Source organism: Carcharodon carcharias, chromosome 2, assembly GCF_017639515.1.
Source record: "Carcharodon carcharias isolate sCarCar2 chromosome 2, sCarCar2.pri, whole genome shotgun sequence".
NCBI lineage: Eukaryota > Metazoa > Chordata > Chondrichthyes > Lamniformes > Lamnidae > Carcharodon > Carcharodon carcharias.
In genome coordinates this window covers 123,324,289-123,348,045 of record NC_054468.1, presented here as the reverse complement: position 1 = coordinate 123,348,045, position 23,757 = coordinate 123,324,289, and the positions used below count along the sequence as shown (strand labels likewise).

The window sequence follows — 23,757 nt, the reverse complement described above, 5'->3', positions numbered from 1 at the left end:
TGAATTCAGCTCTTTTAGATTCATAGAGGTCTACAGCACAGAAAAAGGCCCTTTGGTCCATTGAGTCTGCGCCGGTCAAACAAGTACTCTTTTGAACTAGGACTGTAATGAGTTCAAGAGCTGAATGGCCCTGCGGGAACCCAAAATGAGCATCAGTGAGCAGGTTATTGCTGAGTAAGTGCCGTGTGATAGCACTGTCGATGACCCCTTCCATTGCTTTGCTGATGATCGAGAGTGGAATGGTGGGGCGGATTTGTCCTGCTTTTTGTGGACAGGACATACCTGGGCAATTTTTTACATTACTGGGCAGGTGACAGTGTTGTAGCTGTACAGCTTGGGTAAGGGCACAGCTAGTTCTGGAGCACAAGTCTTCAGTACTGTTGCTGGATGTTTTCAGGGTTCCATTGCCTTTGCAGTATCCAGTGCCTTCAGACGTTTCTTGATATCATGTGGATTGCATTGAATTAGCTGAAGACTGGCATCCGTGATGCTGGGGACCTCAGGACGAGGCTGAGATGGATCATTTACTCGGCACTTCTGGCTGAAGATTGTTGCAAATGATTCAGCCCTTGCTGAAATCCTTCAGCTTCTATGTTTACTTCCCTTTGAGCTACCTTATTACCCATGGAAGTTCTGCATTAGCAGGTTAGACCTGCAACCCTTTTTTCTATTACATCCATAAAGGGAAATCCTTCCATTTGAAAGTTGCATGATGCAGGTACATACATCCAGCTGCTCTGGATTCTGCTCCCTTACTGGTGAAAGATCTCTGCTTTACTGCTTTCTACTTGCATCCTGTGGCCATTGACTCCACATCATTCAGAAATCATCCATCACTCTTCACTGGACTAGCCTTGACTGATTCAAACTCCTAATATTGTTCCTGATTTTGTGTGCTCCTCATCTACCTACAGCTGTTCTCAGAATAGCTCCATCTTCAGCACTCATCTTACCTTTCAACCTGCCCTGCTGATATACTTTTGTGCTGGTGTACATCGCTTCCACACCACGCTTCCACTGAATTAACCTCATCCGGCTCATGGTCAAACCCCCACCCCTTCTCAACCCTTTGTTTCCACTAGACAACCTCCAGCAATGCGCCTGCTGATATTCTGCCTGTCATATAGCTCCTGGGTTCACCCTTCCCCACAACAGCCTCTGAACCTGGTCATTGGTTTCATCCTGTCTACAAGTCTATATCTGGACCTCAGACTTTTAACTTTTCACTCTCTTATATCATATCCTCTGTATAAATCCAGCACAAGCCTCTCCTAATCTCTGCCAAGCTTATTTTTAAAAATATATTCTTTCATGGGGTGTGGGCACCGCCGGCTAGGCCAGCACTTATTCCCATCCCTAAATACCCTTGAGAAGGTCGTGGTGAGCTAAATTTCATCTGTGCTCATTTGCAAGTACGTTTTGGATGTCACACTGGATCTGAGCTCATTATTTCAATTTCCGTTTTTTTCTCTTCTTCCCATCTAGGCCCTTTCCTTCCCCTCCCGAAACCTTTCTGTCTTCTCTCCTCCCTCTCCTGTTTGAACACCCTATGTAAAACGCATCTCTGACCAAACTGTGGTCACCCTCTTAATATCTCCTTTTTTGGATTGGTGTCTATTTTAGTCTGATAATGCCTCTGAGAAGCACTATGGTTAAAGATGTTTGTTGTTCTATTATAATCCCTCTGGCTATATTCATCTCATTGTACCTGTGCTTCACTGGTATCTACAGCTGTGTGAGATTCATGAACCATGGCTGCAAAAGGTAGCCTTGGTTACATAGTATTCCTCTGGCAGACTTAAATAACAGGCCTCGATGGTTGCCTCAAAAGTACCCCAACTATTCCTGGGAATCACAATCTTAAACTGCATTGTTCTCCGTCACAAATGAACTGCAATTGCAAGAAATGGCCACCTTTGTGGTTCAAGTAGATTGTGGGTTTTCATACAAAGCTGCCAACAATTCCCCCTAGCCTCTTGTCACCTGGCAAAAATCAAGAACTTTCCCATGCTGCTGGTAGTCCATGAACTGGGGAATGAGCTGGGTCGGTCTCCTGAACAATGCACCACATGCCTGCTTTACATCTGTGCTCTGCTGACCAATGCAAGTGACTGATGGTCTTGTGGCACCTTGGGGCGTTTCTGAGGCATAAACATTGAAGAATATAGTGACCTAGACAACCACTGGCTGTGCCACGCCTGTGGTGGAATGGATCGAGGTCAGCTTGCACCATGTGCTACAACCTGGTAATAGCCCCTCTTGTAAAGTACAGTTCTTTAGACAATTTTGTGGCACAGAGTAATCCTGGCAAACATGGAAAATTAAATATGCCTTCATTTGAAGTAAGAAGTAGTGAAGCTTCTGTTTTTTGGTAAAGTGTCCTAATTGAAAGCAACCAGGCCTTGTGTTATGGATGAGACTCAGCAAGTCAGGTCTCTGCCCTGACTGTCAATTCTTTCATCCACACCACAGAACTTACATAGAACTCGCAACACAGAGACAGGTTATATGCAAACATGTCTACATTAGTGTTTATTTTTCACACTTGTCCTAATTCCATGTACCTGCCCGGTCCCCAGTGCTGTCTATCCCTCTTTCCTTCTACTGCTTACCTAACCTGATCTTTGTGTCTTGATTTTGTCATGTAGGAAGGTACTGAAATAAAATACATTTTTGTAATGACATAATGCTCCCTGTACGGGGTGGGAGGACAGCAATATATTATACTGCAGCTTCAGAACTAGTTTTATCTACACAGCAGGTTCCTAATTTCTACCATGTCAATTAGAATAAAATTTACAACCTTGTCACAGCCAAGGAAGTCAAATTAAAACACAAAGCACACAGACTGGATCTTTCATGCCTACTAGTGGCTTGGTTTAGAGTGACATGGCAGATGCTGAGCAGCATACCTCCAGCCTGTCCTTTTAGTTTAAAGGCAGGTGATACAAAAGAAGTCCTAGAGAGAAAAGTGGCAATAAAATAAATCAATCAGCAAAAACAAATAGCAATTAAGGTGCAAATAACCCTTTCAAATTGTGATGTGTTGTTAGCATTGCAATACCAACAGCAAGCTGGCTTTCCAAGTGGGAAGCCATCAGGTCAGCTTTGAGAGCAGGTAGTTACAATGACAAAAGTACTTTATACTTTGTTGAATGACAGTTTTAAAAACAGCCACAGATCAATTGACAAAAATTGCTCCATTTTCTCTTTTGAACCAGTTATTTCCTCAAGGTACCCAAGAGAACTTTATAACATTGTAGAATTAACAGTAACATTTTTCTAGAATTGCAGAAAAGCTTATAGAATGTCTTTGTTATGTAACAGCAGACACTTACACAGATTCCCCTCCCCCCTGCCAAACATGGCCTTTTTCTTTTCATGCTTTTATATACAATCAAAGCTTCTGCACAGAAGATACATGCTGTGAGACTTAGGAAAGTGCTATCAGCTTTGTCCATCCAACCTCACTGTGGCATTGTGGTGCAAGATCTCTGAAAACAAGGAGCACATGCTGGGTTTCACACAAGGCTTTCTAGGCAGTTTAATTTTACTTCTGTAGCTAATTAAATGGGAAGACCAAAAAAAAAGGGTTAAGTGTCAAAGCCTTTGAGTTTGTACTTTAGCTTTCTTGTTTGAAAAATACCTGTAGAAGATTTTATAATTTGTGAAGAGTGACATAAGCTTTCAGTTTCCTAAACATGCTCCGCCCCTGTATTTTGGTTACTGCAGCTGTATCTCTTTAGGGAGTGGATTAGAAATGTTAAGTCTGTTGGACTGAAAGGTGTCATCTACATGCATTACCCCAAAAAAAGATAAAAGTCCAGAATGTCTGAATTGCTATCTGCAAAATACAAAGCAGGCCCAAGGCCATGGTAAGAAATTGTCAGCAAGTCAAAAGGATGCAGTCAAACTATTGACCATAATGGCTGGGTATATGTAAGTGTCACTTGGCTGACACTGATCTGCTTTAAAAAGCACAAATGTTGACAATAGCACCAGAACTGGAACTAGCGGATGACACAGAAATTTACAAGAAGTGACTCACCATGAAGAGGTCTCGTGAACCTATATCTACCGCCAGCAGGAAAGCCTTTTCAAACCTCTGGAACCTGTCAAAATAGAGAAAATTATAAGAAATGCTAACTGTGCAGAATTTCAGCAACATTCAAGAGAGTGATGTATCACAAGTTAAAGTTTCATAACACAATGAACTATAGAATAATATAACATTTAAAATAAATATAGTTTATATACTATCACACTGCACACAATGGTTCTCTCAAGATGCCCTTTTGATATGGAAGCAGGAAAATATCCTGGAGGTGCTGGAAGTTGAAGGAATAGATGCATAGTGATAAAGATACACAACTTGTATGCCAACCTGGGTGCCTGCAAGTGATTGTATCACACAGTTACCACTAGACAATCATGCAGCTATGTTATTTTACAATGGCTTGCGATATTATGGTCTTAGCAGATGGGAATATGGCAAGATTTTACTGAATGTTGCATCTTGAAAGTGTACCCTACTGAGGTATGAACATGCAATGGAAGTGCTGTTATAGGGGATGAATTTCTGCCACAAGGTGGGAAACAGGAGCTGGGTCTGTTTTTGGGTCAGAACCCCACTTCTGGTGGGAAATTGACTAAAGTTCAGATTTTCACAGCAGTGAGCTCTTACTTGGTATGGAGGCAGGTTTCCTGTCCACTTAGAGTTGTGGGGACAGGAATGGAGGTGGGTCAGATGAAGTGTGGAACCCATTTAGACACCCACGGCAGTTATCATTGAAGATACTGGTTGTCCGGATTAAGAGATCTGCAGTTCTGTGCCAAAGCCTTCCACTCCACCAGAGGGAAGCAAGATGTTGTGGGGAAATGGAAGACTGGCATCCAGGGTAGGGCAGACCCTAGTTTCATCAGTGCCAACATGGACCTAATGCTGGAATCCATCAGAGAGAAGAGGGAGGTCCTCTTCCCAAAGTGTGGCAGGGGGACACCAACTCATCATGCAGCAGGGGCACTTCTCTGTTCAGCATCATCTCTTTCTACCTCCAATTCCTCTTCCTCTTTTACCTCCTGCTCTACCCTCAATGAACCTGAGCCTCAGAATCCTAACATTTTACACCTTTCTGGAGGGTACAGCAGATCACTACAATGACTGAGATCCTTTAAGGAGATATTGGAGGGCATCATTTGAATGATCCAGGCACCAGTATCATATCTTCAGAAACCTGATGTCCTACTCAATGGTTGTCCTCAATGGCATTGGTTGTATTGCCTCTATGTCTCTGTCTTGGGTTTCCGTAGAGGTGTCAGTAGCTACTTCCAAGGGATTTCCCTTGTTCCTTAGGATCCATCCATGCACTTTGGGGGTTGGAGTGAAAATCTGAGGCAGCCTGGACTGCAGAGCTTGAAGGAGTAGCAGTGCACACGTGGAGGAAGCTCTTGTTGTTGTTGCAGACCAGTTGGATATTGAGGGAGTGGAAACCCTTCCTCTTGAGGGATCTCACTGGCCAGTTGCTGGGTGCCTTGATGGCCACATGGGCCCAATCAATGATGCCCTGGACCCAGGGGAATCAAGCAATGAAGGTGAAATGCAATGCCTGTGAGCCCATGTCTGTCATTAAATGAATGTGCTATTTGGCAAAGACGGCATCAGTGACCATGAGCTGCACTGGTTTTCAGCTGTTTTTGAGATGCCACAAAAGTCTTCAACAGATCCTCAGATGAAACCAGAAGCAAAGATGTTCAATGCCACTGTGATTTGATAGCCACTGGTTTTGGTGGTGACTAGCACCATGAGATCTGAGGTCCTTGGTGACAAGGACACAAATAGTCTGTGGCCATCTTCCTGGAGATGGTCTCTCAACTCCAGGTAGCTTCATCTTCGTTGCTCTATCCTGTGTTGAGGGTTTGGCCTCCTTTGTCTTCTCACCCTCTTTTCCCTCTCCTGTGCCCTGCTGATGCACGGGGCTCCGCCTTTCATACAAAGGGTGTTTCCCCTCATCATCATTGGACCCAAAATCTGACAGTCGTGCCACGATTGCCAGCTGGAAACTGTCTTCTGGGCAGGTACCACCTAATTGTCTTTAGCAAGCTTGTCCTTTGCTCTTCTGCCCCTGTGATGCTGGGGGGGGTGGGGAGCGGGGGGCTTGTCGACCTTATTCAAAGCTTGGATGCCATGTCCACTCTGCCACCAACTGTGCAACTTAGCACACCTCACTGACCTGGACCCGCTTATTGGGCTGTGGTGATGCCCCGAGTGAACCATGAATGGCTCCCCACTCTGTACCTGCCTGCCTTCAGATAAATTGTTTCTGAAGGTGCAAGTAACATGTCCGCCTTTTAAAAATCAGTTGAACTTTTTAAGCTCCTAACGAGCTTTTAAACTATCTTAATTGTGCTGAATTGGAGCGAGAGTGGGATTCCTGTTCCACCCTCCCCTGCACTGGTCATTATTGCTGGCACTGGAATCGATGCCTTGAAATCAACACTGCCCAGCACTGTTATTTTCAATGCCTCACCCACCCACCCCTGCCCCTCCTCCCCTACCATCCCCATTTTATGGGGGGGGGGGGGGGCTCAAAAAATTCAGCTCATGATGCTTTCAATGGGTGAGTAGTAAAAGTGGAATATGTTGACAGTCAACACTTTATGCTATGAAATCTTGGGCTGTTTTTGAAATTGTTAATATTGCACGGTCTTTTCTTGTCAGGTTTCTTTAAGTGTGCCATCATCTGCTGCATCTGTTGCCAAGACCTGTGGGTAGTGTCACTAACACTGAGCTTCATTACCACCAGCTGCTTGGATGGTGCAGTGCTGTCCTCTCAAGAGGTTGTCCTGAAGAAGGGCAGCCCTCCTTGCACATAACTTTTATGGTTGCACATCCAGTTGTCATCCATCAAACATGCGCGGTAATACTCCATCACTTCCCCAAAGAATGTCATGTGCCTCAACATTACTCTTCCTTTCATTTTGTTAAAACCTAGCATTTATCCATCTTCATTACCCAGGCTAATAACAGCTGGAACATTAGTTCCCCCCACATACACATCCACTTACCTTTAAGAGTTCAAATCCCTTTAACTGGGCTTGCTGACCAGTCTTCCCACTTCCCCCTTAAGATTTGGTCCTTTCATGAGGTCAAACTGCACAGGCAACTATGAATAATTATTCAAATAGGCTGACAGGAGGAAATTTAGAGCCAGTTAGTTCATGCACTACAGGCTAGCTTTGCTCAAGTAATGTTGACACAAAAGCCTTGATTGCACAGTAGTGGAGAATCTGTAGTAATCATAAACAAACTGGGAAAAAATGAACATAATTCACAAGTTTGACCAGGGCTTTCTAAATTGGGAACTAATGAATTCCCATGCATAAGCTTTAACACATCATAGAATTGGAACAGTTATTAAATAACATTATGAGCTCACTGCACCTCCAACCCAGCTGATTCAGTTGAGGCTGAAACATTTTAACACTTAACATTAAGGTGTGTTAAGTGACCTTCAATTTTACCCACATTATAAAAGATGAAGTCTGTCTTTTGTAGTTCAACTTATTCTTTCTAACCTACAGTATCTATGAAAATAACAAATACAATCACCAAGTGCAGATAGTGATATTATTATTCACCTGAGCAGATGGTGAAAAAAACGCCTGGCATAGCAACTGATCGGATCCCTGTATTCTAACACAGTTGTATCAGTCAAGGGTCTTGTAGGGGCATAAAATGTTCCAAGACTTGCTTCAAGATATGCTGCAGAATTAAAGCATTATTTTAAAAAGAAACTTGCAATAAAACCATCAAAATCACAGCAGTAATTTTGTGCTTAAAAACTTATTAACCCATATTTGTCTTCCTTGGTGACTTATTTCACATATCTTTTACAAGATTTACAAAATAGAAATCAAAGGCTGAGTTAGGCCATGTACCAAGGGCATTGTTACCTCTAAAATAGATAAGGGGAGGCAGTGACATTGTGGTATTGTGACTAGATTGGTAATCCAGAGAGCCAGGGCAGTGCTCTCGAGGTCTGGGTTCAAATCCGACCATGGCAGACAGTGGAATTTGAATTCAATAAAAAAGAAAATCTGGAATTAAAAGTCTAATGATGACCATGAAACCACTGTCGATTGTTGTTAAAAACCCACCTAGTCCTTTAGGGAAGGAAATCTGCTGGCCTACATGTGACTCCAGTCCCACACCAACATGGCTGACCCTTAAATGCCTCAATGGTGGCCTAACCAGTGATGCACACATCCCAAGAGTTAAAAAAAAATCTGATCCTTGTGCTGAATCTCCAGCACAATCTTCACTATCTCACCATTGCAGTGGTAAAAGGTTCAACAATTATAGCTTCTTCAATTTTACTTTTAATTCAAATAAACTATTTAGGTTAAGCCTGGTTAAGCCTGATCAGCCTAATGAAAGTGGCATCAATAAACCATGTAAATATCTGTGGGTCATTATTTAGTTTAACTGCAACTTTTTCAAATCTCTTGCTTGTTTTCTTGTTCAAAATTTGCCATCAATTTACCTGGTTGTCTATCAGTTTTTTTTAAGTTGTTCATGGATGTGGGTGTCACTGGCTAGGCCAACATTTATTGCCCATCCCTAATTGCCCCTTGAGAAGGTGGTGGTGAGCTGCACTGCCTTTGGAGGATTTTGACCCAGCGACAATGAAGCAATGGTGATATAGTTCCAAGTCAGGATGGTGAGTGGTTTGGAGAGGGAATTGCAGGTGGCGGTGTTCTTTTGCATCTGCTGCTTGTCCTTCTAGGTGGTGGTAGAGGTCACGGGTTTGGAAAGTGGTGTCGAAGGAGCCTTGGTGAGTTGCAGCAGTGCATCTTGTAGATGGTACACACTGCTGCCACTGTAAATCGTGGTAGAGGGAGTGAATGTTGAAGGTGGTGGATGGGGTGCCAATCAAGCAGGTTGCTTTGTCCTGGATAGAGTCAAGCTTCTTGAGTGTTATTGGAGCTGCATTCATCCAGGCAAGTGGAGAGTATTCCATCACCCTCCTGACTTGTGCCTTGTAGATGGTGGACAGGCTTTGGTGTTAGGAAATAGAGATAGTTTAAGTAAGTTATATTTGTATGTAGGGATGTTAAGAATGAGTTTTGGCTTTAAAGTTTAAGTTTGATTTGTATTTCTGTATCTGTGTGTTAAGAAAGGTCAAATTGAGTTTTAGTTTCACTTTAAAAGGGTGCTTGCATTTCTAATGAGGAGTTTTACGACTCCTATAAAGTAAAGGTAAACATACAAGGGTAGAAGGTTTGGACTGTTGCCTAGCAACAGGGGGCCAGAGAGGCAGGTCCCTCCCACAGAGAGACACAGAAGAAGAGAAACAACAGTTTTGATTGGGAAGCTGTTGGAATTCACTTGGTTTGAAGACAACTGTGAAACAGAAGCAGCCTAGGAAGGGCAGATGGCAGTCCCAAGCTAAGAAAACCCCCAGAAATCCAGGAGAGTAGAAGAGGGGAAAGCCCAAAGACCTTCTAGTCAAAGGAAGGATAGGAATCTGAGAAAAGGTTCTTTTAAGTGAAGTTAAGAGTAAGGGGCAGAGAGAAAGGCTCCAAGCTTCAGACTTAAAGAGACAAAAGCTGCAGAAAGCAGATTTAAAGTGAGAACAGCTTGCAAGAAGCAAGGAGGTCCAAAGAGACAACTGAAGGTCTGTAATTCTTTGCTATGGGCGTGTGAAGCAGTGGTGTACTGTTAACACTGAGTTGGTGAGAGAGAGTGCATGGAAGACAGCTTGAATGATGTGGTGACCCAGGGAAGAGGAACATCAGAAGGAGAGTTCGAAACCCTGGAGGTGAACCCTTGCGGAAAGCACCTGAGAGAAAGCATCAGTTTAGGAGAAGATTCCAAGACGAGATCTTGGAGAATGGAATTGGAAACCCTCATGTGAAGGACAGAGGGCAGTGAGACCGGGTGGCTCAGGGGTGATAAGCGTCTAGAGGGAGTTGAGGAGAGATCCATAGCATCTGTTTGAGGTGGCTTCTGTCACTTGGTTTCAGAGTGTGGTGTGTCTGACCACAGGGTGCCATAGGTTTACATGGGCTGGGGTACTTACTTTGAACATTAGAGTATAAGATAGTTTTTGTAGCTTGTGTCATCCTTACAATTCGGTATACATCTGTAAAGGTATAGTTGTGGATGAAGGAATATTGTCATATAATTCATCTTTTCTTGTTGAATAAATGTCTTATCCTTTTATTAAAAGTTCATCAACTGACTCCTACGCCTCTATTCAGTAGCTATTCTCCACATATCTAAACTAATAAATAAAAGTTAGGATCTATCAAGCTTGTCCAGGAGTAACCTCAGCTGGGATCATAACATTTGGGATGTCAGGAAGTGAGTTACTCACTGCAGAATTGCCAGCCTCTGAGCTGTTCTTGTAGCTACAGTATTTATATGGCTGGTAAACCGTGTGCTTCAGTGAGTAGCATTCTCACCTGAGTCAGAAGGTTACGGGTTCAAGTCCTACTCCAAGACTTGAGTAAAAAAAAAGTCAAGGCTGACACTCAGTGCAGTGCTGAAGGAGTGCTGCACTGTCAGAGGTGCTTGCTTTCAGATGAGATGTTAAACTGAGGCTGTGTCAGCACTCTCAGGTATACATAAAAGAACGCATTGCATTATTTCAAAGAAGAGCAGGGGAGTTATCCTTGGCCAATATTTATCCCTGAATCATCATTACAAAAACAGATTATCTGTGATTATGATATTAGTGTTTGTGGGAGTTTTCTCTAAGCAAATTGTCTGTTATCATTATAAGTGACTACACTTCAAAAGTACCTCGTCGGCTGTAAAGCACTTTGAGATATCTGTTGGTAATGAAAGATGCTATAAAAATGCAACTTTTTTAAAAATTGGAATTCAATTTTCCCACTAATTTTCTCTTTTTAAAGAACACTAAAAATAAAACCTAAAAACCTCCCTTACACCCAGCTGTTGTGCGAAAAGATTTGAGAACCAGGAGCCACGGTGAGTAGGTGAAGAGGGAAAATGGTGGGTGGAGAAACTGGAAGGGGTAACAGAGAAGGGAGAACAATGCAAGGCATAGAGAGGGAGGGGAATCTGAGGACAGTGGAGAGGGTAAACTCCAGGATCCTTTCATATTCCATCTTTTAAAAAATTGATCCCATTCGCTTTTAAATGATAGTCTAGTTTGCCTCAATAGTCATATGTGGTCTTGGTTTTTCCCAGTGGAAAACCCCTGTCACCAATCCCGTTGGTAAGCTCTCCAGGATGCGCTTACCCAGCTGGCTGCATCTCTTTTGGTAATGCTCCCACTCACCAAGTTGCTGCTGCTGCTCCCAGCTCTGCAGAAAACATCGATCCACATATCCAGCCCATTCCTCAGTCAGCCTTTTGGTTTCCCAAGGAAGTATTAATTCCCCTCCCTAGCCCCCAGTCTCTCCCTCTCTCTCCCTCCACCACCACCCCTGCCATTGCCATTTTGCATCACCTTCTTCCCCAATATCACCCACTTTTAATGTAGTAAAATTTTCTAGAGCACTTCACAGGAGTGTTAACTAACTGAAAATTGGCAGAGCCAAAGAAGGAGATATTAGGATAGGTGACTATAGCCTAGTCAAAAAGAGGGATTTTAAGGAGTGTCTCAGAAGAGGATAGGAAACTGGAAGAGCAGAAAGGTTTAGAGAAGGAATTCCAGAGCTTGGAGCCTAGATGTTGAAGGCACATCCACCACTGGTGGAGAAAAGGAAGGTGGATGGTGCACAAGTTCGCTGAAGATTGTAAGTTCAAAACACTTAAAATGTTAGGGAGGAACGAGGTCATAGATTTGAACATGTGGATAGGAGTTTTAAAATTGAGGTATTGCTGGACCAGGAGCCAACATATGTCCTTGCACCTACAGAGGGGTGGTGCACTATTGTTGCTTAATAACAGGCTATTGGAGATGCATTTAGAATTGTGTAACCAGTATGGCCACACATAGCTCCTGGGAGCAGGGATTGGGGGAGGGGGAAAGCAAGCAAGAGGGAATTGAGGGGCTCAGCAGTTGGCAGCCAGGGTTCGGGGGAAAGAATGAGAGCTGGCAAATGTCTTCAGATCTGCAGCAGAGATAGGCTTGGATTCTACCCCTCCCATTGCCACTGCCCAACTGCTATTCTTCAGGCTCTTTCCCCAAATTCTACCCCTCCTCCACCCAATTCCTCAACTCTTCCCGCGATTGTTCAGACACACCAGTCGGTCTGGCACTCTATATTGCAGAGGGTGACAGAAACAGGAAATGTAAATTGAGATCTCCTGGGCCATGAGCAGCAATAGTCAGGAGATCTGGGTTCCAATCTGGGAGGGTTAGTCAATCCTACCTGGTCCCACAACTTGAATGGGGTCAACAGTTTAGGGTTAGGGTGAAGAGGAGTTTAATTTTGCCACATTTTAACCAGCTGAGTGCCCCAACTCACAGTGGACATATTCTTCCATAGTTACCTTTATCAAAACCCCTCAGCATTTTGAATATCTCAATCAGATTGCCTCTTAACTGTCAATGTTCTATGGTTTCTCCTCATACTTAAAGCCTGGTATTCTGTGCAAATATATTCTGTAGCCTCTATGTGGTCTTGACATCCATTTGGGAGCTTAAAACCAGACAGAATATTCTCTGGCCTGACCAATGATTTGTTTAAGTTTGCCACTACATATTTGCTTTTGTACTCTCTGCCCCAATTTACTAAAACTTGTGCTCCTACTTTTAAAGATTAATGAATGCAAACCCTTTCTCTGCTTTTTTATGTCTTTAAAAGCTTTATCATTTAGTTTCTATTTTCTCTCCTTACTCTTCCCTCCAAAACATATTACAATAGAACGTTTTCATGTGCAACAACGTTAACTATTGTGGAATGCTGAGCAGAAGTCAAGAATGAAAGGATAATTGGAAAGCCCTTTGCTCTAGGTATCCAGGAAGCACTGATACAAGCAGGGCCACAACTAAAAAATTTACAGTATGAGAAGTAAAGAGAGAAATAAAGGGAGAAAAATAATTTAAAAAAAATCAAAAATACAACAGCAGTCTTGGGATAAGCATTTAGTTACATTTAGAAATGAAGAATTATTTTGGAGCAGTCTTGGCCCAGTTACTAATGGGTGTGGGGCATGACAAACTAGGGTTAAAACTGCCACAAGTCAATGTTTGGTTGCTATGGGAGAAGAAAAAAATGGTTCAGGAGTTGGTGCATTTCTGAGGCTGGAATCAAAATATATCATCAGGACAAATGAGACAAAGCTTCACTCTGCATCCAACTGTGTAATAAATACCTGATATTTGAAAAGGGGAAATGTTTCATTTCCCAGCATCAACTTCTCCCAACTTGTAGAACACAAAATTAAATCACATGGTAACACTCTCACTTCTGACTAGACAGCTGTGGTTTCAAAACTGCTGCTGAAGGACCTGAACCCACAATTTAGACTGAACCACCAACTTAGTGCAGAAGGAGTGCTGGATTGATGCAGGTTCCCCTCTCACATGAAACATTAAACTTATGCCCATTTTGCCTGTGTTGGTGGTTCAGGTACTTGAACTTCCACTTCCAAGTTTTGTAAAATGTACTTGGCTGAATGTGGAGTTGGAAAGAACTGGAGTCCACGTCTGTTTCCAATGCAGATCTGACGACTTTTGTCAGCTCCTACTCTTCCGTCCACCCCGCCCCTGACCCTAGGTCCCCAAGTGCTGAGCCCCTCAACTCCCTCTTGTTTGCTTTCCCCCTCCCCAATTCCTGCTCCCAGGAGCTATGTGTGGCCATACTGGTTACATACATAATTGGCAACAAAAGCACACCACCCCTCTGCAGGTGCAAAGACCTATGTTGGCTCCTGGCCCAGCAATACCTCAATTTTAAAATTCTTATCCACATGTTCAAATCCATGACCTTATTCCTCCCTATCATTTTAAACTGTTCTGAACTTACAAGCCTCAGAGAACCTGTGCACCTCCTGACTTCCTTTGTTCCATCAGTGGCAGCTGTGTCTTCAACATTTAGACTCCAAACTCTGGAATTCCTTCTCTAAGCCTTTCTGCTCTTCCAGTTTTCTATCCTCTTTTAAGACGCTCCTTAAAATCTCTCTTTTTGCCTAAGCTTATGGTCACATATCCTAATATCTCCTTCTTTGACTGTCAATTTTTAGTTTGTTAACACTCCTGTGAAGTGCTTTAGAAAGTTTTACTACATTAAAAAACAATATATAAATACAATATGTTATTATTGCAGCTGAGCTCACATTACATGAACCGAAAGGCTACACTATAAGAATTAAGAGACCTCCATTCAACATAGACTAAAGCCTTACAGCATGCAAAGACAAAGTGAAGAACAAAATTAAACAACTGGAGAATACTGGAGTGAATTTAATATTCTGTGCATAGCTCACATTCTCTTTCTGGTGTAAGCTTCTGTTTAAGGAGGTGATCCACAATGGCAATGAGGCAAATGTAGCACTGTGAGCCCACAGTATTCCAGTTCATGCCGCACAAGATATTAACAGCTTCATCGATTTGCTCATAACGAATATATTGGCAGATGAGTTCAGTGGGACCCAGCTGTCCTCTCAATATGGCACCTGTCATGGGAAGAAAATGCACATCTGAGATAAGACGATTTACAGGACAAATTTGATTTATTAGCAGTTTGATGCTAATTTGGGGTAAACCGCTGAATTAAATACCATAGGTCCAGGCAATTATGTCAGTCACATAGTCTCCTAACAACTAGGTCACGAACAAAAGGGGTTAATTATTTAGGAGTCGATTAATGCTGAGAATTCATTTGATCTTAGTAACAAGGAGTGATTAATCAGCACATTGCTTAACCTTGTAACTACGGCAGAAGAGCAGGACTCACTGGCACTTCTGGTCTTGTGACTTGTAACAATGCAATATTGTTAGGGGAAAAAGTTGTCATTACATTTTTGGAATGTTTAAGGCAAATGGGTACCAGAAATCACAAAATGTGAGAGATGTTAATTGTAGCTGTCAATACTCTTCCATCTGGGTGATTGACCTCTTGTGGGTGGTGAGCTTCCAAATGACCTACACAGGAGAATGAAGTGACAGACAACTCATTGCCTAATTGATTTAAGAACAGTGCTCAGGGAAGCAGTCCAATTAAAATTACAAGCTGGCAATTAGCAGCTAGAACTCTAAATCCCCTCTCACAGCCTGCTGGCAATGAAAATAAAATGAAATGTGTTTGCAATATGAAGTAAAATCTGTAGATTTCTGAGAAGCAGGCATGAGTCAAACCACTAGGGAGAGCAAAAAAGCTATGTGGGTGCCTAGAGAAAGCAGTATGCCTCACAGGTAACCAGGTGATTTACCATTTTTCTAATGGGCAGCATCGAGAAATGAATCAAACATGCAACTGTAATTAATGGAGTGCTTCAGAACACAATACAGCTGCCCACAACAGCCTTTGGCAAGATAGAAGTGGAATACTGTGATAAAAAAGTTAACTTTTTCAAAATGACTTTAAAAGAAGTAATGAAAAACGGAAGTGCAGCATATTTACAGGCCAGTAACTGGACTTGGAGTGAATTACTTCCTTGCTTACTTTGAGCTCGCAGGATCAAATCATACTGGCAGCACCAAAACTGATTGGTGTTTGATGGAATTCATCCATATCATGACATCTTGATGTTTGTGTGAAGTCATGATGCTTGTGCATAAAACTACTTAATTAATTCTGGAGCTATAAAAAATATTTTAGCATTATACTCAGGAGGGACAACAAATATGGATTGATCTTAGATATGATGATTATTTTTTCCTCCCTAGCCCTGCTCAATTTTGTCCTTTGGGATCTGAATTGCAGAAGACCATGCTGGTCTGAACCTGCAGGTAAGGATGTTATGTCATGACATGCTGAGGGTTCAACTATTGAGTCTGTAGGTGAATTCAATCTGACATCAACCTGTTTGCATATTAAGGGCCGAATATTCGTTCCCAAGTTGGGAAATATCCCAACTCTGCACACTCAAGATTGAAAATTCAGTCCTTAATAAGCAAACAGATTGGTGGCAGGTTGAACTGAATGACAGGTTCAAATATCCCGACTCGGGAGAAAGCGTCCCGAACAGTTGGATTTTCACTCTGGAGTAGGGGGTGTGTGCTAACTGAAGTTGGTCCTGCTGTACCTGGAAACAGTGTGGAGGCAGCCACAGTGTAGCTGGGTGCCAAGACAGGCTGGTTCAAAGGCCTGCCTTGGTGCTCTGGGAGTTCGTTCTCATGGTAATAAAAATAATAACCAAAAACAGCTCTCTAGCCCTCAACCCTCACACCCCTTCACCTCCCACACACTCCCCATGCCCCAATCATGCCAACTCATGTTACCTCATGCTCCCCACCAACCCCCAATGGCCCACACACCCTCCATACCAACTTAGTGCCAATCATTACCAACCCATGCCTCCACAATAACCACCCTTTGCCCTGACACCCTCCATGCCAACTCACCCAATATTCACCATGGGCAGACCTCAGACGCCATGCTGAGATGAAATAAAATTCTAAGTATCTATTACAGACTTCTCTATATTAAAAAATGCTCTCGTTAATAAAAGCCCATTCAATAAATTTAAATCCCTTCAAGTAATTAAATCTTTACAAAACAAACATTTATATTCATAGTCCCACATCAAAGACAGCTGTCTCTTTATAACCACTTGGAGCTGTCAATCAAACTGTGAACTTACAGATCCCCACCCATAATGATAGGTTGTGGAAGTAGTCAGATTGAGAATTCATTACATGGGAATTTGTGCTGCAGACCCCCACAACTTATTATTGATATGGGACCCCATTTAAATCAATGGATGAGGGATATTTGAACAAGATGGGCCATGTTATTAGGACTATATGTTCTAGTGGTGGATAAATATTGATATAACTTTTTAGGGTTAATGGCCTGTTTCTACATTGTAATTTCTATGGCTTGCTTAGATTGCAAGCTGATCCTCTGATGATAGCCCTCAGGCTTATGTCAACAAATAGCTAGTGAAATTGCAAGCACCAATTTTTTTCAACTACAGGCTTTTTTTCAAAACATTAAAGAGCTGGGGATTTAAATGACTCAGAAACAGTAACATAGAAAATGGGAGCAGGAGTAGGTCATTCGGCCCTTCGAGTCTGCTCTGCCAATATGATCATGGCTGATCCTCTATCTCAACGCTCTACTCTTGCTCCCTCCCCAAACCCCTTGACGCCTTTGGAGTCCAGAAATCTATCTATTTCCTTCTTAAATATATTCAGTGACTTGGCCTCCACGTCGTTCTGTGGTAGAGAATTTCACAGGTTCACTATCCTCTGAGTGAAGAAGTTTCTCCTCATTTCGGTCCACAGACGTTATATAGTTTTTACCCACATTCATGTCTAATCTTAACAAACCCAAAAGGGTACTGGACCCATCCCAAAGGGGTACCAGGCTCCTCCAAAGAACTGTGGCAGATTTAGTCCTTTTCCTCAAATGTCTAAAGCCCTCAAATGTTTAAGAAACCTGGGTGACCAAAATTGCTTCTGAGTGAAGGCAGCTGAACTTTTAAATGTGCAGCTGTCTCTGGGAACTGCAGATGGGCAAAATATGTCCCACCCCCATCCTTCTTCTTTTCTCTCCCCACTCCCCCTCCTCCATCCACCAGCGAAAATGATGGTGTTGGGCTTGGGGGCAGGACTTCTGGAATTGGAGCTCCAATGCCATTTTGACTAAGGCAAGGAGCCAACTTGGTGAAAATTTGGGTCTAGGTCTCATGGCTCTACCAGACTAGAGTGCCACGTATCAATAAGAAGTTGTGGGGGTCTGCAGTACAAATCCCCAAGTAATAAATTTTCAGTGTGACCAAGCCATAGAAATTACAATGTAGAAACAGGCCATTCACCCTAAATATTTCTATCAATATTTATTCACCACCAGAGAAAATAGTCCAAATAACATGGCCCATCTTGTTCAAATATCCCTCATTCACCTATCCAATCTCAGAGCTGACATTGTTCCTGCCTAAAGAACCAAGCCAAGAGGTGACTTCATGAACCAAGTGGCATCTTCCTGTGGTGTAAACTTTGTTTGAAGAGAAACTAAAAATGAGACTTTTTTTAAACAATTGGGGAAAAAATTCTAACATCGTGGTTAAGTAGAACACTGGATCATTCTCCACCTTTAAAACACATAGCAAGTAATTATTTCCATGGCATACAGTTTCCACATGGCAGGAAAATTCATGGTAAATTCATAGGATATGACTGGCAAATTGAATAATTGATAATCAAATTCCTGATCATGACATAATGAATTGAACATTCTACACACTCATTAGACCGCTTCAATTTTTTTTCCATATATATCTTATGATTGACACAAATAACTATTGAATTTCTTTTACAGGTCATTACATATATATTCTGCAAGTGCCTGGATTGTATGGTGAGATTAACAGCAAAACGGTCAGTGTTCACCATTATTATACCATTGAAACAGTTAGCAACTTCTGCAATCCGCACATTTGAGAAATAACACAGAGAACCAGAGGTTGCTGATATTGATTGTACATTTCTCTAGAGGGTGCACTGTTGAAGTCCTCCAGCGTCACTGAATTGACCAGAACTTCCACTCTTACACTGTTAGTCTGGCTGTAAAAAACGTTCAAAAAATTGCAGCTTTTTGAATAATGTGTAAATAAAATTTTAATGGTGTACTAACTTCCGAATTACTGCTAGACACTCCTCATTGGCCCCGAAAAGCTAATTTGTATTTGTGGCATGTCAAATCTCTCCATTAAAAATAAAGAGTTTTTTAATTTAATTTATTTGTTTATAATATATTTTAGCTTCTATCATAAACCAATCATAAGTATTTATTTTGCTATCTGAAAATGTAAATGAAAAGTGAAGGAATTCAGCTTTCTGGTTTGCTGTGAGAAAAGTAATGGAAGTCTGTAAGAATACTTAAATTTGATCACCATCTTCAGCCAGACTTGCCGAGTGGATAATCCATCTCGGCCTCCTCCCAAGGTCCCCAGCATCACAGATGCCAGTCTTCAGCCAGTTCCATTCACTCCACGTGATATCAAGAAACAGCTGAAGGCACTGGACACTGCCAAGGCTATGAGCCCTGACAACATTCTGACAATAGTACTGAAGACTTGTGCTCCAGAACTTGCCACGTCTCTAGCAAAGCTGTTCCAGTACAGCTACGACATTGGCATCCACCTGGCGATAAAAAACAGGACAAATTCAGCCCGACCAATTACAGCCCCAGTGTAAATCTCGATTATTAGCAAAGTAATGGAAGGAGTTGTTGTGAGTGCTACCTAGTGACACATATTCAGCAATAACCTATTCATTGACCTCAGTTTGGATTCTGCCAGGGCCACTCGGCTCCTGATCTCATTACATCCTTGGTCTAAACAAGGACAAAAGAGCTGAACTCAATAGGTGAGGTGAGAGTGACTGCCCTTGACATCAAGGCAGCATTTGACCAAGTGTGGCATCATGGAGCCTTAGCAAAACTGGAGCCAATGGGAATCGGGGGGGAAACTCTCCACTGGTCAGAGTCATTCGTGTCATAAAGGAAGATAGTGCGGGTTGTTGGAGGTCAATCATTTCAGTCCCAGGACATCACTGTAGGAGTTCCTCCAGTTAGTGTCCTATGCCCAACAATCTTCAGCTGCTTCATTATAATGTTATAAGTGAGGACATTTGCTGATGATTACATAATATTCAGCACCATTCGCGACTCCTCAGATACTGAAGCAGTCTGTACCCATATGCAACAAATTCAGGACAACATTCAAGCTTGGGGTGATAATAGCAAGTAACATTTGCACCACACCGGTGCCAGGCAATGAATATTTCCAACAAGAGAGAATCTAACCATCCCCTGTTGACATTCAACGGCATTACCATTGCTGTATTCCCCACTATCAACATCCTGGGGGGGTCACCATTGACCAGAACCTAAACTGGACCAGCCATATAAACACTGTGGTTACAAAAGCAGGTAAGAGACTGGGAGTTCTGTGGTGAGTAGCTCACCTTCTGATTCCCCAAAGCCTATCTACCATCTACAAGGCACAAGTAAGGGATGTAATGGAATACTCTCCACTCGCCTGGATGAGTGCGGCTCACACAACACTCAAGAAGCTTGGGACCATCCTACTTGATTGGCAGCCCATCCACCACCTTCAACATGCAGACCCTCCACCACTGATGCATAGTGGCAGCAGAATCTACAAGATGCTCTGCAGCAACTCACCAAGGCCACTTTGACAGCATCTTCCAAACCCGTGACCTCTACGACACAGAAGGACAAGATGCATGGGAACACCGCCACCTGGAAGTTCCTTTCCAAGCCACTCATCACCCTGACTTGGAAATATATCGCCATTCCTTCACTGTTGCTGGATCAAAATCCTGGAACTCCCTCCCTAACAGCACTGTGGGTGTACCTACACCACATGGACTGCAGCAGTTCAAGGAGGTGGCTTTATAATCAAAAAAATTATAAACTGAAGAACTTAAACTATTTACATTTTTTTTATAGAAGATTACAAAGAAGAGAATAAATGTACTGAAAAGTGACAGAGAGCTCACCTAGTTTCAAACAAAATACTCCAACAGGTCCTTTATCAAATCTCAGAAACATGAGATCATGCACATTGAGGCTGTTGTTGCTCGGAGGAATTACCGGGGGAACTGTCCACTGAATTTGAACCAACCTGCTTGTTATAGCAAAATGTTGGTTGAGTTGAAGCTTGCTCACAGGTTTTATGTCCTCCTCTAACAATTGCATCTTCATTGGTGACAGTGCCATGTCGTAACACTGAACTTCACCTTGACAGCTGCTCACCATAATTAATGCACCATCAGGATGCCATGCTATCAAAGAAGGGATCAGATCAGCTTGAGCTAGTAAAGTTACTTTGCGATGAGCATCATATAAAATCAGTGAAGAATCCTCACAACCTAATGCAAGTTTGTCTTCTATAATATTTCTGCTGCAGCAAGTGGCTTTGGACCTCAATGGGATGCTAACGACTGCGACACGTTGCAATTTATTCCGAGCACACTCATAGATGCAGCTATCTGCCATTGGATCTTTGTCTGGACCAATAAAGCATTCTACTGTATGGACCTGATAGGGCTGATTAATACTGAAACCAGCATCAAGTGGATCGCCTTCTGTGCGTATGAAGCTTAAAATCTGAAAAGGAAGAGAAACATTACACAAATTAAATAAGGTGAATAGTTAATATAACACTGAACAGTTGCTATATTGTTCTTACTTATACATTCAGAAATCAGAAGACAACTCACAGGAAAATACTGTACAGCACTTGTGTTGGTAAAATATTTCAAAATATTTTAAAATGTTCAGATACAAATGGCTCGATTTTCCTGATAACAGCAGAAAAGTCATGGGCAGAACTTCCAACAGGCCACTGATCCTGCTGGCACCCAACCATGTTTTCAAGAAGGGTGTGATGTAATATGCAAGGGGAGGTTTCAATGAGAATCCTGCTCATGACTGGGTCTCCACTGCTAGCAGGGAAAGAAATCAGGTTTGCAGCAGCAGTTGAATGGTTGAAGTAGCTGCATGGCCAGACAGGTGCAAGCATGGGAGCTGTACCTGGGAATTGAAAAGCAATAACAGAAAGAGGAATTTTATTGGAGGAGAGCTGGGTGGGGTGGTGGGGAAGGGAGGAAGAATGGGAGAGGTGGGGTCTGCAACCACCAAAGTCGAAAGATTCTCAGAAGTTCTGATGGAGATAATGCTGGCAGAGATAATGGCAGTAAGAAAATGGCTCTGGTAGGCAGGGAGTCATATGCTAGGCTGTCTGGAGGGCAGTGGCACTAATGGTTAGCACTAATTCTACATCCCCACAAAGAGCCATTGAATGCCAGAAACATGAATGCTGCTGAAAGAATGACTCACCTCCACACCATCTGGGACCATGTAGAAATTACAGCACAGAAACAGCCTTAGTTGGAGCTTATCTTCCACACCTGGTCATAATCCCTGTCCCCTCCCCTGCTGTTCTCACATCACTTTATTCTCCCTTTCCTTCACTCATCTACTTAATCTATTCTTAAATGTTAAAATGGGGCAAACCTTTCATCTTAGTATCATAGAAGAATCTTAGAATCATAGAATGATACAGAACAGGAGGCCATTCAGCCTGTCACATCCATGTCTGTCCTCTGCGAGAGCAATTTAGCTAGTTATCTTTTGCAGGCAGCTTAAAATGGGTAGTAGGGGATCCATGACACACCCATCAGACAATCCTGTCCATTAAGGTGTATATCAAGTAGCTGGTCTGCTACTGCTCGTGTTACCCAACAGCCCCACACCCCCACCAAAGATAAAGGTACACCATTGGTCGCTGGTAGTACATTCCACAGCTTCACAACCTTTTACACTCTGTCCTATATCTCTTACAGCTATGTCCCTTCATTCTAGAAATCTCAGTTACCAGGAATAGTCTGTTTCATACCTTCATAATGTTAAACATCTCTGCCAAATCATTGTATACTCTCCTATTTTCTAATGAAAATAGCCCAACATTCTCATCTTCCTTTGTATTTATGTTTGCTCAAACAAGACAGCATCTGAATGAAGTTAAAAGCAAAATACTGCAGATGCTGGAAATCTAAAATAAAAACAGAAAATGCTGGAAAAATTCAGCACGTCTGACGGCATTTGTGGAGAGAGAAACAGAGTTAACAGTCCATATGACTCTGAATGAATCTGCCCTGTACCCACTCGATTGCCTCAACATCTTTCCTATTGTGCAGAGCCCAAAACTGCACACACTACTCTGGCTGTGGTCTAACTAAGGTTCTGTATTGATTCAACATTACATCTCAATTCTTATATTCTATACTTCCAGCCATAAAACCCCATATTCTTCTTTAACGGCCTTATCCTCTTGAGGTGCTGCTTTTAAACATCTTTTGAAGCCAAACCTCCAAATCCCACTATTCTTCCACATCACACAACCTCTTCCCATTCAAAGCAGCATCATTTTTTTAAAAAACTAAAACATATCACCTGGATGCAAGGGAAGACAGCCACTCTTGCAAATCCCCAGACTCTCCTAATGACTGATGTGGTCAATGAGGAATTTGATGCACCGATCTGCTCTGGCAAACAGGTCATTGGTATCCTAGTTAATATAGTTATGTACTACAGACTGGGAAATTCAGATGATGTCCTCTGTAGCAGACTGGGCAAAGTGAGTGGCAAAGAAGTTAAGAGCTGTGGTGACTTTGAGAGTCATTGGCAAAGTTTGGCACCCTTGGTGCAGCAGGCAGCAGGTCCTGGTTCAGGAGGCCATCATAATCAGCTGGCCCTTGATTCGAGGATAATGTCTTATCAGGGTTGCAAGCTTAGGAAATAGGAACATGAGTAGGCATTTAGCCCGTCGAGCCTGCTCCACCATTCAATTAGATCACAGCTGATCATCTACCTCAATGCCACATTCCTGCACTATCTCCATATCCCTTGATGTCATTTGTATCCAGAAATATATCGATTTCTAATTTGAACATGCTCAAAGATTGAGCTTCCTCAGCTCTCTGGAGTAGAGAATTTCAAAAATTCAAAACCCTCTGAGTGAAGAAATTCCTCCTCATCTCATTCTTAAATGGCCTATCCCTTATCCTGAGATTGTGTCCCCTGGTTTTAGACTCACCAGCCAGGGAAAACATCTTATCTGCATCCGCCCTGTCACGC

The 23,757-nt window shown here is 42.5% G+C and overlaps 1 protein-coding gene across 3 annotated transcripts in view; it reads right to left on the bottom strand.

The window, feature by feature from the left end:
- LOC121275378 (WD repeat containing planar cell polarity effector) overlaps positions 1-23,757 on the bottom strand; it is a 163,046-nt gene that overhangs the window by 60,731 nt on the left and 78,558 nt on the right. For all 3 annotated transcript variants that reach the window (XR_005942401.1, XM_041182911.1, XM_041182912.1), the window contains exons 10-13: positions 20,616-21,225; positions 14,408-14,596; positions 7,639-7,762; positions 4,049-4,112 (exon numbers count right to left, since the gene is read on the bottom strand). Coding sequence is in view for 2 of the 3 variants with exons in the window: in XM_041182911.1 (XP_041038845.1) it covers positions 4,049-4,112; positions 7,639-7,762; positions 14,408-14,596; positions 20,616-21,225 (987 nt within the window). In the remaining variant the exon portion in view is untranslated. The remainder of the gene's footprint in view (positions 1-4,048; positions 4,113-7,638; positions 7,763-14,407; positions 14,597-20,615; positions 21,226-23,757) is intronic.